This window comes from Epinephelus lanceolatus, chromosome 16 (assembly GCF_041903045.1).
Source record: "Epinephelus lanceolatus isolate andai-2023 chromosome 16, ASM4190304v1, whole genome shotgun sequence".
Lineage (NCBI taxonomy): Eukaryota > Metazoa > Chordata > Actinopteri > Perciformes > Serranidae > Epinephelus > Epinephelus lanceolatus.
In genome coordinates, this window is record NC_135749.1 from 10,704,541 (window position 1) to 10,721,103 (window position 16,563).

Below are 16,563 nucleotides of genomic sequence, written 5' to 3' on the forward strand. Positions count from 1 at the left end.
AAAATTCTGCACCTTCATGAATTATTCTTTTGTTCTGCTGATGTAATGCTATACAGAGTGTGCACTTATAGATGGAACCTGTTTGCAGTCTGTTTTGCAGTAAAGGGACTCAGGACAGCTGGTCTGTACCGAGGGACAGCACAGGACACAACGGCATCCCTAAAGATGGAGCAAACCGCCCCAGAGTAGAGCCGGTGCCTCAGGTAGTCACTCCAAATATGCTGGTCATAGCTTCATTTATTAAGCATAAAGTCGTTACCATTTCAAGTATTTCTCTTAGGGTAGGAACTTGGAACAAAGTATTATATTTGAAAATTATATTTTAAAAAGTTTGAAAATCTCGATTAGAAATTGTTAAAGTGACCTCCTGGTTACTTCAAGATCAGGAATAGCCTCAGGTAAGCTGCCTTGCTAACGACTATTCATAGATAGTGGTTTGGAATGATGTTCTGACATTCTGCCATGTGGACACATTAAAAAGGGGGGTTCTCGGTATGTTCTCAGAACTATGAAAAAAATCCTCTAGGTCAAAAATACCCATAAAAATTATCGATATTTTGTTGCAGTGCTTATGCATGTCATAAAAAGTTCCATATTTGAATAGTATCTGATTTCCTGTCTTTGTTCTCTCTTGTTTCTTTCCTGTCCTGTCTCTTCCTGTTAGCAGGTGGTCTGTCCAGCGCAGTACCAGGTCGTCATTGAGCAGCACTTGTCAGGTTTGCCTGGCACGGACACTGGCTAACACTGGTCAATGATATCAACACCAACATCCCTTTCCTTCTCCCCCCAGCAGTCTACTCACTTATGAAACCCAAGCCTCCCATTAATGAGCACCTTCTGTGCCCTTTGATAGGGGTCAGTCATAGGTTTCTTCATCCCAGACCTGCTGCTAATAACCTGAAAGTAGCCTCCATAAAACTGTGACAGAAAGCTGATAGAGCTAAGAGATATCCTAGTCCTTTGCCATCCCACCCCCATCCTCCAATTCTACCTCAAACCAAAGCTTATTGCCTTTATTGCCTGTGCATGTGCACATGTGCATGTAGAAAAAGCCTTCAAAGAGCATTGCCACTCCAGATAAGGTCTTGTCACATTCTTCTTGCATGCACACCACAAACACTCATGTCAGTTTTTTTCCAGTAGGAGTCTGTTCCATAACCAAAATATTATATTTCTCAGATCTCCTCTGGTAAGCTGACATGTGAAGATTGTGCACCATGGTGTTAAAACCTCAAATTAAGCCATTATTAGTCTGTTGTGACAGAACTCTAGACTTTGCCTTCAGTTCCTCTGCAATAAGAAAAGGAAGAAACATAGTGGCCTTTGCGAACGCCTTATGAGGGGGAAAGTCGGATTAAAAATGATTGTCTATCACCATATGAGCCATTTAGAGGAACAATGTAAACAGGCATTCTTTATTCAACCCTTCCTCAACCAAAAGCTGCATACCTCCAAAGAAAGCTACCTCAGTTTTACAAGAATGTCTGAGCCATACTTGAGGCCGATTTTAGCCTGATTATGCAGCGTGTGCTAGCCTACCTCAACCAAAAAATACTGACACCCTTTCCCTTCAGCAACCACTTCCTCGACCAGTGCCAGTGATCCATGTCAGTCGCCAACCAGGACAGTCCAAAGAGTGCTCACCAGGATGACTACCAGGGAGAGCGGAACTGTGGCAGAGCCTCAGTTCCACTGCCACAAGCCTTAGTGAATCGGAGATCGACAAGAGCCTTAACGACCTCCTCTTCAAGCCAGGTCACCTTTTGTTTCCGTCAACACTGCCAGTTTTGGTGGAAATCTCCAACTTTTCTGATCTCACATCAGCAGACATTAAGGAGTACATGAAGTTTTTGCCTCCTTGATTACTCTTGCTCAACTATGTGGCTATTCATGGCTCTCAAATACCCACGAGGATCCATCTCCAAAGACATATTTGTGCAGAGAATGTGGCTCATGGAAAATATGGACGTCAAAGAATGTTTTGTGAACCATTTAAGCAATGCATTCAATTTTTTTTTTCCATGAAGCCCATCAAAGAAAACAACATCAAACTAACAGGATGCTTCTTTGATCTGCACACCTGCAAACCTGATAGCGTACTGATGCTAAGCCAAAAAACTACTGCTTGAGGCCATGCAGCCAAGTTCACTCTCCAGATGCCAAATCGGTTACCCTGGGACCTCGATGACACTGAGTTGGCGGCGAAAGAAGTTTTAAGGTGACACGTGCCTGAATGCACGGATGAGGCTCGTGTTTCACCGTGTCAGCCTATCCAAAAAGTTCTTCTATGAAAACCAAGCTGAATGATACCCAAAGATGTAAACATTTTGATGGTTTTCCTTTTTTCCTTTAAGAAATTATTTTAAGAGAGAATACATTTACTTAAAATTTTTGGATGTTCCTGTTTGATAGGGGTCGCCTGTGTGAAAAGTGCTTTAACTGAACTCAAGCCAAAAAAAAAAAATTCTCATGATTTTGTTGTCATTTTTTTTTTAAATAATACTTTTCATATCCTTAAGTTTGGTCATTCCAGGTGCACCCTTCAACATGGAACCCTTTATTTTGTTGACAACTTTTAACTTCTAGTGAGCGACCAAATGAAGATGTCAGATATTTTGAAAGACTTTCTATGTCAATACTATAAGGAATACTTGCTTTCTTTTTTAAAGTAGTTCGATTCTTGCCAAATATTTAGCTATCTTAAAGAAATATCTAACCAAATACCTCTACATTTTTAACATTCAGAGTCTTTACCTTTAAACCTCCTCATAACCAAAGCACAGCAACACGCTTTGTGAGCGTGATTATATACATGTGTGTGAATGACGAACAATAGGTGAACCTTGAGGGCAGCAGCTTTGAGAAGAAACCAAAAGTTAGATTTAAAAAAGTTGCTTTTGACCCTAAGCTTTTTATACAAAGCCTTCCAAAGAACACAACTGCATTTAAAGTCCAGCTGATAATGAATTCCACATTTTATTCTAACAAAACAGTGCCCAAAAAGCAGAAATTAATTTTGCATGTCTCAAATAATTTTGTTATTGTTTCTATATTCTTTACTTATAATGTCGCCTTTTTATCACTGACACTGACTAACCCACCCAGTTGCCAGAAAAATGTTTGCATTGTACATTTCTGCAAACCACTGATATGCTACATTTGTATGTAATTATGTAGGGGATGCAGTGAAACTTTACATTTTAACAACTCTGTGTTTAATGTGTGCCATTTTAAACAGAGATAGTGCCATATGGAAGACCTGCCATTATGCTGTCTTTGCTTTTTTACACCTAACTAAATACATTATGCTGACCTCACTTTGATATAATTTTGTCTGCAAACATGCATGATTGATTGTGATTTCAGATGGACTTTAAAAAAAGGTTTCCCTACTGAAACCCTGAAAATAATGCTTTGAACCAGGGTTTCAACCATTGCTTTACATCTTGGCTGAAGAAACTCACATATCTTTAACCAAAAGTGTGTTTTGCCTCAAGCTTTAATGGTCCTCAAGGTTTATCTTTACCCTTTCCTAGTATTTTAGCTTCACTCAAAGCAGAACTTTATAAAAGATAAGGGCTTTTCCCCTTGTCTCCTTTCTGACATGTTAGCTGTTAACCAATGCGATACCAAAAAGCGTATTTGATATGGAAGACCTAAAAAGTCGATGTGTTTTTTGTAGTGTGAAGTGTGTAGTGGTTAAACTAGTTTTTAAAATGGAAAGCATTTGTTGCTTCTGTTTGGAACGATTCATTTCTCTGTCTCTTTTCATTTGAGTCTTATGTTCTTCCTGCTGTGCACAGGAAAAATTGCCAAAGCAAATGTTTGCTTTTTTTGAAAAAAGTTTTTATTGTTATTATTATTATTATTATTAGATCTCATAACATTAATTATGATCATTTCAACTGTTTTCTTTTGTTGACATGTGTACGGATGATATGATTGTTAGGATTAATTGATGATGGCCTTTGAGCAAGTGATGTGATTTTTCCAGAGACACTAAATTTAAGACTGGAGATTTCTTGAAGCCAAACTCACGTTCTGCCCTGAAGAGCCAGCGACTAGAAGAAAATGAACCTCAGAAAAAGGAAAAAAAAAACGTAGGACAGTAGAGACTGGCTGCTAGTACCAACGAGAAACAATGCTTTAATGATTATAAGTGCTTCTCTGTTCTCTAAGCTTTCCACTGGTGTAATGTAGCCAACTGAAAACCTAAAGCTTTAAACTGTTGTGATTAAGGCCCCGTCCTCGGTCTTTGGCCAAAATGAAAATGTTTGGAGGTACAGGACATGACTATAGATAAGCTGGAAACAGAGATCAAGCTGTGACATGGAAGGGTTTGACTGTACACAAAATGGTGTCAGTTCACACAAATGACTAAAAAACCTCATAGTTGTGTTTCCCAATGTTTTTTCCACTAATCCAGTAAAATGGAAGTGGACGGAATTTCTGTAGCTTTAAACTAGACAGTGCAACTTTTGAAAGAAAAAAATTGAGATACCACAAGCGGTAAGAGGGCGATAAATGTTTTTTGGTGATTTGTTTGAACTGACCCTTTGGTGTTATTTATTTATTTATTTAGCCTACAAGCCCCTGCTGTAAGTCTCAAAGTTGTAAAGGTAATTACAAGACAACACCAGTTCTTTGGCCATGGACACCGGTGGTGCTCATATGACAAATTAATTGCATATTTATTGTCAGGCAAATCCTGATGGTACTGAGTGTCCATAAGCTACTCTTCTTTGAAGCAATGTGTTTCTGTTGAGTTTTGCATATAAACCAAATAACTTATTAAGAAATGTATGATAATGAGCACAGAAGAAACATCACTTTAAAGCTAAATCTGGTGTCAAGTTTTACATTTTTACATAATTATTAAAGTGTGATATTTTAAATTAAGAAAAGAGTTAAAATTACCTGCTAACTTTGAACTCTCTGATTCCTGCCAAACAGCTTGGGCTCTTGGTGACTGCTCTATCTGAATGTCTGACCTGACCTTTGCCTTTTTCTCCTTCTTTGATCACATTCCAACATGCCTAAAACCAAATAAAGACTTTTTGCCTAATTAATGTTTCTCTATTTTACTTTTGTTAGCATTTAGCAGATGAATGGTGTTACCAATGTACCACCTAGTGTGTGCTGAGATCCCTTAAGCCCAGTTCAGATCGAAGATTTGCAATGAGACAAGTTGAAACAGGCAACTACTTGCAATGCGCCGTTCTGCAGTGTTCTAAAAACCTGCCGGTTCACACCATTTCAACTAGATGAGATGGTGTACCAACTCTATGCAACAACTCTTTGTACCTAAGTTCTGATTTCCAGCTTTTCAAGCTTGTTTTGTGGCTAAATATAATTTGTTGCTTCTTAAAATATGAATGATTATGATAGTGAGATACTGGCTGAAGGTGCATTTGTAGTAGTGATGAAATGGCAAAAAACATAAACAAAACAAGCATCAGATACAGCACATACAGCGAGTACCAGCAGCAACCCACTGTCCAACACTGGCACACCTGTCCCGCCAAGTGAACACACTGTCATTTTGACTTGGCCAGTGGACGTCACTACAAGATGACTGGCTGTTGAAACTGGTGTAAATCAGCCACTGGCGATTTGACTAGCAGAGCTGCAGATTACACCATCAGCCAACTTGAGTTGAATTCAGACTGGCCAGTTCATACCGCTGCAACTTTTCTCTGCAACGTTCTAAAACAGTTTCGTCTCATCGCGAATCTTTGGTCTGACCTGGGCTTTATATTGACAGAAAGATTACATACATACTGTGGCATTGTTTGTGCCCACTGTTTAAATGAGGCCTGCTCATGACATCATGCATCAGTCCACATACCAGCTCTGGACTTTCAGTGAAAATGCCTCCTTATGTGTTGTTATGGCCATCCAAACAACATGTGTTTGGTTGGGTTCATTCTACATACTTAACAAGAAAGAGCTTGTAAAATAATTAACTGAATGCCATGTAGAATTATTGTTTATGATGCGTTTTTTAAACTACAGACCATGGGAAAGACATGATGAGTTGAGTGTCATCTGCATAGCTGTGGTAGGAAAAGCAATGTGAGTAAATTACAGAGCGAAAAAGAGAAGAGGGGAACCAGAACCAAACCCTGAGGAACCACCGCAGCAAAGCAACAAGGATCAGACAAAGATTCTCTCCAAGTTACCCTGTAAGTGTGGCACTTTAGGGTTAGGGTTAGGCTCACTTCCATTAAAAGGGAGCCTACACTGTGCTGTGAACACTGCAGTCCATTGATGGGTCAATAGAGGATGGTCACTCTGCTCAGGGCTGAGTTGTGTCTGGTTTTGAGGCTTATGCAACCACTGTTCATACTGAGAAGAGTTTTATTAGTAAACTGCAACTATAAAATGAAAGGATATTTTGCTGCCTCTTGTAGCAGCTGGAGTCAGAGAAAAAATAACTTAACTTTTAAGGTGGAACATTAACTTGAAATGTTACTCAATGCATGAGTTGACAATTACAGTTTGTTAATATATTGCAAACTCTCCACAGTATTAACTGTGGTTACATGAGCCTCAAAACCAGCCACACTTCCGCCCTGTGCAGAGTGAACGTCCTCTGCTGATCAATCAGACAGACTGCACTGTTCACAGCTCCACCTTTTAGTACAAGATCTTTATGCTAGGTACCCCAGCAAAAGGGGTACCAAAAATGGGGACAGTACGGAATGGTTCCATTGGTACCATCCACAAGGTGCCATATGAAAAGTGTTTGGTGGAAACGGGGCTTAAGACGCTTGGTTCTTGGAGGATTTAGAGGAGGATCTAGTGGTTCAGTGTGTCATAATGCTGTTGAAAGGCCAGCAGGATGACAATGGAGATGAGGGAGCTCTCCAGCAGTGTGGATTTCCTCTTTGACAGCAAGGATGGCAGTCTCAGTTGACTTTCCTTTCCTTCTTTTCCAATCCAAGGTCAGACACTCTTGAGGGTGAAGAAATACAACAGCTTTGCAGCATGGCAAACACTACAATCAATAACACAGCCTATATGTTTAGATAAGCACTGCAAGCAAGCCTGCTTCAATATACGGGTGACATTTAAAAAAAGGCAATTAACTTCTTGGAAAGTATATTTTTTGTACAATGTCAGCGTTGGGGATTACATATTTCTGCATAAAAAAAGAGAAAAACTCAGAAATGATTTACATAAAACACACAAATAATCTGAGAATATTGCTCTCCGCATCAAAATTTCAAAATATTCCAAATTATTCGGAGCTCCATTGTAACACACAAGACTTAAATTCTGTCACAACTAATAAGGATATTACACTTTTATTGAGCATATAGTATATAAGATTGATACTTTACATCACACCTGTTTGCACTTATAGAATAATAATGTTGGTACACAAATTCAGTATATCATTACATATAAATTGCACATATATTAGTAAACTGCATACATAACAACAGGTTATTTCGTGCTCATGAATCACAGTTTCACAGTTTTTCTAAAAGGTAAGAAAAGCCAACATTGTTCACCTTCCCATAATGTTCTCATGCATGAGCATCTAACAGCTAACACCTGCATTAAGGACGCTGGGTATTTTGTAACAATGCTTTTTTCCTGAGAGTCAGATCACCACTGTTTAAACAGGGTTCCCACTGTGCTGGTTTGAGCTCAGATCAGACTCCATCTCCACAGCAGCTCCACCGCTGCGAGCAGACAGACGATCCACAGAGCGAGGTGAGGCATTGTTGATTCGGCGACCGCGGCAGCACGCCACAACATCAGCAAGGTCTGCCCGGAAAGATGGTGTGTAGAAGCTGTAGATGACCGGGTCACAGCAAGAGTTCAGGTTGCCAAAGATAAAGAGTATGTGGTGGACATACTCAGGTGTGTGCTTGATAATGGCTGGTTGGAACCAGTACCAGATCCCCAGGAGGTAGTAGGGTGTCCAACAGATGACGAAGGAGCTAACAATCACAATGGTCATCTTGAGAGTCTTAATCCGGGCTTTGGGTATCATGTCTGTTCCACTGCGTCTCAGGCAGTGCTCACCATCTGCAGAAACACAACATGGGCAAAAACTGAAAAATGGGAAGGCATACATTTCATTCTCTTACATTTCATAAATGTAAGAGAATAGATTACCCCCACCTTAAAGGGAAATTTCGGTTTATTTCAACCCGTCTCCGATTGTCCTAAATTTGTTTCAAGTGCCAACACAGAGATGTACAAACAACATAAATCCCACACTGGCTGCAGCCAAAAGCGAACATATTACTTAAAGTTGAATGCTTGCTGGGTGGTGCATTAAAGTAGCAAATAATTAGCATGTTGTTTTTTTCACTTCAGCGTTGGCTTCATTTATTAGCCCAGGAGGTTGCCGCTTGGCAGCAATAGATCAGAATGGACTGCTACTTCTGTAAATGTAGTTTATAGTAGAGTAGCTTATTCTGTCACATTGGAAGCATCCATCAAAATATGCTACTACCTCTGTAAATGTGGGTAAAAATATGCACGTCTCCTCTGGAATATTTTTTTTGCCTCTCAAACACACAGGAAATGTGCACCTCATGTTGGTAGGTCATTCTGAGCATTAGCTCTATTGGTCAGAACACTGGCCCTCCTGACACTCCACCATTGACCATAAACATTTATAACACTTCCAGTGTGTCGGCTGAGTGCAGTGTGACCTCTCTGAATATGGAACTCTGCCCTCCAGCGATCACAAACGCACCTGCAGCTTCTTCACTGCTGCAGCTGCTGATTTATCTTTGTCACACAGTTTATCAGGACTTTTAAAAGTGACTATTGCAATGTACCTATACTTGAAATAAAAGTACATAAAAATAAAGTTTGTTATATCGATGAGACAACATGTAACTCGTTACTTCCCTAGTTAGACCTCCGAATGTCTTTTGAGAGTCACACACCTTTTCTCTTGTGCATTTGCCCATTGATCTTGGTGAGGATGCGGGTGTAGCAGAAAGTCATGACAAGAAGGGGGAAGACATACAGTGTCACAAAGTGAAACATGTTGTATGCCGTTTCCTGCCAGCGAAACTGGAAACTGCCATGGGTTGCACACTGAATGAAGTCCACTCCATCAGCTTTAATGGCCCGAAAGATGAAAAGCTGAGGATGAAGAGATCGCAAAGAGATGAGAAATTAATTTCATGCAGTCACTGAAAAACACAAATGCAGTTTGTTTTATTAAACAAACTATGTAATATATTTGTTTATACAAAATACACAAAGATCCACACAATGCAGGGGGGTTCTTTGACTCTGTGTAGTGTGGGTCCCTTCAAGTGTACCAATTATACCACGTCAGAAACAAAACACTGCAACCAACAGGTTCTTACCTGTTCTAGAGCCAGTTTTAAAAGGTGATGTTCGACATGATTCTGGAGCTTAACTAAGTTGGTTAGTAACTTTCTAGTGGAGGTATGGATTTACAAGAGATTTACACTTGAACTGGAGCACTGTTCATTGAATGGTTGTTAGTGGCAGTGCTATGGGTGAACACAGGGTTGATAACAGCAATGTCAGAGATGGAACACACTTAGACAAATTAACAAGAGGGCTACATCTACTTCAATTAAGCGTCTATACAGCAGCAGTGTGAATACGAGTTTTACTGATCACTCCAATTATAACAAAGTGTTTGCTAATAAACTATAAATATATGATTTAGAGTTAAATTTGATGTGTTTGTCACTGTCAACTAATTCCAGACCAACCAGTAAATGTATCCTGCTAACAAGTATACTGTGTGTGTGCGTGCGTGTGTGTCAAAGCCTATTCCTCTGTGCCATAAAGCTCCATTGTCTCCAACAGATCAATGAGCCATTCTGCTGCCAACCTTGCCAATGACAGTTCACTTTGTCTAATTAGTGGTCTGCAGAGTTTTAACTTTATATTCTAGTGTTCGCTCAGCTTGCTTGGAAACAGGCACCAGGTATAATCCACAACTTTTGCCTATGGAAAACCACAAAAGAACGTTTCCAAGCGAGATGAATAGAGCAATGCCGCACCATGCAGTATAAGTGAAACCTCTGAATATGTGCTTAGATGGAAGTGTGTCTGTCAAGTTGGACCTGTCCAAGGTGTAAAATAATCATCCTCTGACCAATTACATGTTGGGATAGTGTCATGTCACTGTCATGCTAAACAGCAGTACGCATGCAGAATGGTAAAGAATGTCCAGCTAACACAGGTAGGTCAATAATGTGTCCACAGGCACATCAATTATCAGTTTGGCGTGGTTGTGGATTAGTTGCCGGGAATGCACTCTCTCTTTTACTTTTCTGCCCCTGCTGGCCTGTCATTTCCCAACTGTTAGCCAACCTCAAAACATGATTCACAGGTGAAAAAAGTCTAAGCTGCGGTGCTGTTTGATCATTACCACATCTAAAATCTAATGATAGTGGAACTATAAGTCCAATCTGGTGTTAATCATATATGCCTACAATAATAACAGCCTTAAAGATCAATGTGTAACCCAGAACCCACTGTACCTGTGGAGATGCCAGCAGCACACTCAGAGCCCAGGCCACCAGCAGCATGCGTCTGTTCCTGAGTCCAGCATCGAGAGAATCCAGAGGATGGAGGATGGCCCGATAGCGGTCCAGACTTACCACCACCAGTATGAATGCTGCTGAGTGCATGGCAAAGAGCTTGAGGAAACACAGCAGCTTACACATAACATCCCCAGCATACCACTGTACTGTAATATTCCAAATGGCATCCAGTGGCATGACCACAAAAGTCATCACCAAATCAGCTGATGCCAAACTGGCGATCAGCGGGCGGAGATGTGCTGCCAGCCGATAGCCCCGTCCCCAGCACACGCTGATCAGGACTGACAGGTTACTCCCAGCAGAAAAGACAAAGAGCACCAGGGTGGCTGCTACACGACAACGAGCAGCCACAGTGAAGGACGGAACCTTCCAGGGTGGAGGGGAGGGTGGAGCAGATGAGTTCAGCAGGGAGAAGACAAGGCCTGTCTGTAAAGGGTCTGCAGGTGTGGAAACCCACAGAGACACGTTTTCTGTCATCCTGTGGCAAAGAGAGAAAACAATCATTTGACATGGACCATGACCAAACAAAATCTCTTCAACTTCTTTGTTTTGACATTTTTGTCAGTATTATGACATGACCTGCTAACACAAAACATGCAAGCAGTCTCAGTGGGACAAAGCTCCTGCAAGTGTCTGCAAACTACAAATTTGTTACATTTGTATGTCATTCTTAAATCTCATCGGCACTGTGGTTAATGTGTGGTTAGGTTTAGGCACAAAGACCACTCAGTTATGGCTGGAAAAGATGATGTTAAGGCATAAAAATCACAGTTTGGTTGCACAATCATGGCTGGAGAAACCATCAGAGAAAATAATCACTTTTTGTGGCACTGTCCTCAGTTGAAACACGACAAGTCACTGAAAAACAACCGGTTTTGTTGTTTATTGATCTCAAACAGAGGACTGCAGTGGTCTGCAGCTTGGCAGGTGTCTTGCCTCGGGACTCACACCATCTAAACCATTGGCTCCACTTTCCAATGATAAACTCAGCTCATGTACTACGTCAGTAGAAACGTTGATATGCTAGGTATAAAACAAACAAATGCAGCATATTTGTGGTTTGAAGAAATCTGCAAATGTCAATGTTTTCTTCTAGTGAAAGGACAGTGAAGACAACAGCTTGCTTACTAATTAGAAAAACTAAATGCCAGGGTAGCAGGTTGTGCTGCAAACTCCCAGCACTCCTCACTCACTCATGGAAGTTGATATTGATTTTAATTCCTGGATTGGGTACTGTTTTTGCTCTTGAGTTTGCTGGTCATGCTATAGCCTTGTTAAATCTTTTAATACAACAGCTTGTAGTTTGAATTTCTACAGAGGGCTGAAGTCAGAGCTGATCAAAGGATATCAGATTTTGTTGATTTTACATGATGTTGATGTGTTTTCTTATTTTGTTGAAACAGAATCTCACAGAGCAGCAACTTACCCACTAAACCTGTGGAGGTTAAGAGATAAAAACAACCACTTGGCAGAGAAAGTACTGACAGTACTGCTGATTCTTAGGACAAACAAGGTGGACATTTGAAACATGGCACATCATTAATAACATGTTGAATAAAACACCACTAAGTAAATGGTAATTTTTGGTTCATACAAACAATCAAGTGAGCTGATGGATACAGCTAAGATAAAAGTACGTCTGAGTCAGTGGGTTTAACTTAAACTTTAAAGAAAAATATCTGTATTATTATCCAAAACTCCAAGTCAGATTCACTAAACTTTCTTAACTGGACACACTGTCAGCTTGATGAATCCTATTCATGGAGAGGAGCGTGTTCATGAGATGTTGTCATTGGCGTCATCCTGCTCCTAAGAACTGGCATACAAGGACTCCTGTTCTGCTCTGTGTGTGGGGGGCAAGTTTCATTCACAACAATGTTAGCAGAGCCTAAAAAGAGGAATTTCACAATACAGAGCTTCAGGTATTGCTGTTGCAAATCAGCAGAAGATAAAAGTAGTCAGAAGCTGTTTTAGAACGACAATATGTCATCAAAACAAAGCCGTCCATGACTAATATGCTGCAGCAGCAACCAGCATCAGGATCTTGAGACAGCTGCATTTCCTACCTAGTTGCGATAAAAACAAGAAAAATTTGAGGAACCTCTCAGTAAACTGACAAACTAGATAGACAGATGCAAAACATGCATTTTTACAATATGTATGGTACAATAGTGCACATGGGCAAGTAAGAGCAATAAGTTACATAAATAGTAAAAGAGAGCACATCTTATAAAAATAGTAGTGTTCCCTGATGCAGTCATTCTTTGTTCATTGCCTGTACGGCATAGGAAATAAATGACTTCCTATATATGTTTCGACTGGTTCTTGGGACCCTAAATTGATGCCCAGACGGGAGCAGCTCATACTCTGAGTGTAATGGATGTGAGGCATCGGCAGTTATATGTTTGGCCTTCCTGCGTACAGTACTGTCAAATATATTGCTGAGTTGTTTCTCTGACTTGCCAATCATGACCATGATGACATGATAATATGGTGATGAAAACCAAATGCAGAAAACAAAATACAACCAAATACAGGAGCACACTGCAAAAGCAGAAAACCACGCATTGTTTTTCTTATTGCTGCACATGTAAAATTGGTGAAGATATTGGCATTATTTTCTTGTACTTTCTGTATCTGCAGCACATCCGCAACTAGTTTGGTTCGCCCTCATCTCATAGTGTCATGTTTAGACGTGGCAGGCAGCTGTTGTTGGAGAAAAAGCTCTAATAGACCCCCTGTACACTAATTGCTCAGCAGCAGACAGCAGGCAGATAGAGCATTAGCTGGTGAACACCGTGGAGAATGCAACAACTAAAGAGATGGATATTTCACTCAGGAGTTGGTGGAGGCCAAAGCCACACACACCACGAAATAAAGAGACTGTCCTCTTATATCTTTACCCCTCTTTAATAGGAGAGCCAAACTTAGCTTTCTATAGATCCAACTGATGTGCTTTTGACATCAATACCAATGTTTAACCCTCCCCAAATCTGAGGTTTTTATGTTATATTGTAGGCAAGTGATTCTCAAAGTGGGGTCCAGGGACTCCTGGGGGTCAGTGGTACTCTACCAGGGGATCTATGAAAAGTCTTCACATTTATTCATTAAAATCATCATGGCTTATTTTTTAACAAAAGGAATCATAGTTCAAGAAGTGATGCTTTAGTTTTAAAATCTATAATAGTTCATACAACTCATTCTAATCTCACAACAAGTCTATAACACTTAAAATCTGCAAATATGTGTTGGTAAGTGTCTAATATATTTGTAATACAGTAGTTCCTTCACATAACTAAGACTATAAAAGTGTAAAAATAGCAGGTGACATCAAATTTTTCCAAAGGGACACACATGAGGGGCCCCCAGGCACATTTTTAATCTTGTAAACAAAAAAAGAGAGTCTCTGATGGAAGTTAGAAGCTGATGAGTGCTTCAAAAAAAAACTGCGACAGAAAATGACACGACAGCATGCTTTGTAAGGTGATCAGAGGTGATGTAAAGTGTCATTTGTAATTAGCCACCACATGCGCATACCACTGGTCCTCATCAGTAGAAGGCGGTGCAGGAGCGCCCTCTGCTGGCGGACCACTGCACGTCTACATGTGTTGTTGCACCAAAGAACTCAGTATAGGCAACGTATGACTCAAACGCACAGGTATCATTTAATTCATTTCCACACAATAAAATCAAACACAACTCCTCTGGTCTTTTAAGAATAACAATCTGAGTGAATGTATTCTCCTCTTTATTTAACTTTTTCCATATTCTCAGCTGCATATGTTTGACTGCATTACTCCGATACTGGGGGTGAGGGCGGGGGGACGCGCCCTCGTCCCCCACCGACCTGCACCCACTGGTACTGACTCAAACACATTAAACCATATCTGTAAGCACACTTTAGTACTTTAAGCTTCAAAAACACAATCAGCAGACGTATTTCTACCTGGAGGAGAATCTGGTGAGTCCACTGGTGGTCAGATGAAGAGAGGAGCAGAGCGGAGCTGTCCAACGTGCTGAAGCATCACTTTCCCTGCTCCCTGTCCTCCAGACGCACACTTTTTACCATCTGATAAATCAACGAAAATTCAACCGGAGCAGTGTGATGTTTTTTTGCATCGGTTCCATCTGCTCCCTCCATCAGCCCGCATGCACACACACACACACACACATTCACACACTTAGACACACATATACTGCCTTCTACAGAGAATATCTGTACCGCATGAACGAGGAGCCACAAGAATCAACGCCGATTGGTTAATTAGGGTTGGTGACGTGCGAGGTGTTGCAGCGGTAGCCACCTTTGTGACAGAGAGGCATCCTGGGGAATTTCCAGTATATTATGTGCTCTTTATGCAGAGGTGTGGAGATGATGGGCTCTGCCAGGATCATGTTTACAGTTTTAAAATGTTTACACATGTGGCTGTCTGCAGCTGTAACATTCTGTACCTGCCTACTTTCATTGACCTGTCCTTTGCAGTATATTGCAAAAATATTACCCCATATATTTCAAAAACATTACCACGACAGGCAACCACGTATTGCTGTCCGAAATAATTGCAAGCAAATAAAGGCTAAATAATCATAAATAAACTTAGCAAATTGCCATTATTAATACTATTGGTTCGAGTATTTCAGTGTACTGCAGTTCTGCGTGTGGTTTGTCCAAGTGGTGTTGTCATACGCCAAGCAAAGCTGTTGCTCGACTGCTGTGGACAGGTACAATCAATGCCAAACACTGTCTCTCTTAATGTCATTGCTTTCAAATGTATTAAAAAGTGGAAAGCTAGATTGTAATATGAGTGTTCTGTAGGGTATATCACTGTCGACTGTTATAGTGTTAGACTATCATAAATAAGGTCAGTAATATATCATAGTATAGTAATTAAAAAAGAAAGTCATTGTGTATGCATGATAATATCGGCTCGTCATCGGTATTGGCCAATATCGACTTTAAAATGAAGTATTGGAATCGGCCAACATGCTTTTTCTTAATTTGCGCAATTAACGAATATTACATGCATTGTAAAGTATTGCATTTCATGTCTCCATCAGCTGATGGGCTATCATGATAAGAGTATGTATGCACAGTCTGATGTTGATCCCACTACAGAAGGGACTTACTCAGAGAAAAAAGTGGACATAGGCTACTGATACTGGTATTGGTTATTCCTCAACTGTTTTGTTACAGGCATATCAAACATCGGCAAAAAATCCAATATCTGATACTTCTTCTGGCTCCCTCAAATGGCGTTCAGTCATCAAAACTTTGGGAACCCCACATCTAAGATTTTGTTTTAAAATGCTATAAAATAGTCACTTTAGCTGCTATGTTTCTGAACATTTATCCTGAAGGCATTTTGCCCCAGACACCCCTCGAGGATTAGTTGCAGAAGGTGTAGATCGAAAATGGTCCCTCTGTCCCCCCAGTATTAAATAAGTGATTACGGCCCTGCTTCTCGGTGTAAAGGAGCATGCATGCTCGGCCAACAAATATCTGCATTGTGTGCAGGGGATATAGCAGATGACACTGTGAATTTCCTATGTAAAATATCTTATTCAAGATAAAGTAGCGCTCCAAGTGCTAGATAAAAAGTATCACAACCCACTGACATGTTCAGACTTTTAAAGTGGCAACCAGTTTACAGTATATGAATTCCATTTAATGTGTTTTATATGATGCAGACTGAAAACAGGTTGGTGCAGTATTTGAAATATGGTTAACCTGATTACATTTATCTTCAAAAGTGATGGGGCTCTGTGTTTCTGATTGACAGCTTTTAAAGGTTGAGATGTGACAACACATGTCGATGAATGTATTCAGCAGTAGAGAGTGTGATGCAGATACAGATACAGAGGACAGATACGAGAGCCTCTTTTCACGTACATTCCAATTTCTTGTATTTTCTGATGTCATTTATGAGTCACCTCAGTAATGTCTGTGGGTTCAGCGTCAGTGATGGTCCTATCTCTGATTCAGCCTTATGTGTGC

General features: G+C 40.4%; 2 protein-coding genes across 3 annotated transcripts in view; one reads left to right on the forward strand and one right to left on the reverse strand.

Moving 5' to 3' along the window:
• LOC117263226 (immunoglobulin superfamily DCC subclass member 3) overlaps window positions 1–5,065 on the forward strand; it is a 34,161-nt gene extending 29,096 nt beyond the window's left edge. Inside the window, exons 13-14 of one of the 2 annotated variants that reach the window (XM_033636434.2) lie at window positions 89–203; window positions 665–5,065. In XM_033636434.2, coding sequence (XP_033492325.1) covers window positions 89–203; window positions 665–742 — 193 coding nt within the window. In that variant the 3' untranslated portion in view covers window positions 743–5,065. The remainder of the gene's footprint in view (window positions 1–88; window positions 204–664) is intronic. The other variant, XM_033636435.2, reaches the window with a different exon arrangement.
• A 2,229-nt stretch (window positions 5,066–7,294) lies between these two features.
• On the reverse strand, window positions 7,295–14,783 carry gnrhr1 (gonadotropin releasing hormone receptor 1). Its single transcript, XM_033636549.1, has 4 exons — window positions 14,515–14,783; window positions 10,506–11,046; window positions 8,919–9,120; window positions 7,295–8,043 (listed from the first exon to the last, which is right to left on the reverse strand). Exons 2-4 carry the CDS (start codon window positions 11,043–11,045, stop codon window positions 7,628–7,630), a joined length of 1,158 nt encoding a protein of 385 aa, XP_033492440.1. The 5' UTR covers window position 11,046; window positions 14,515–14,783; the 3' UTR covers window positions 7,295–7,627.
• Between the last annotated feature and the right edge of the window lie 1,780 nt (window positions 14,784–16,563).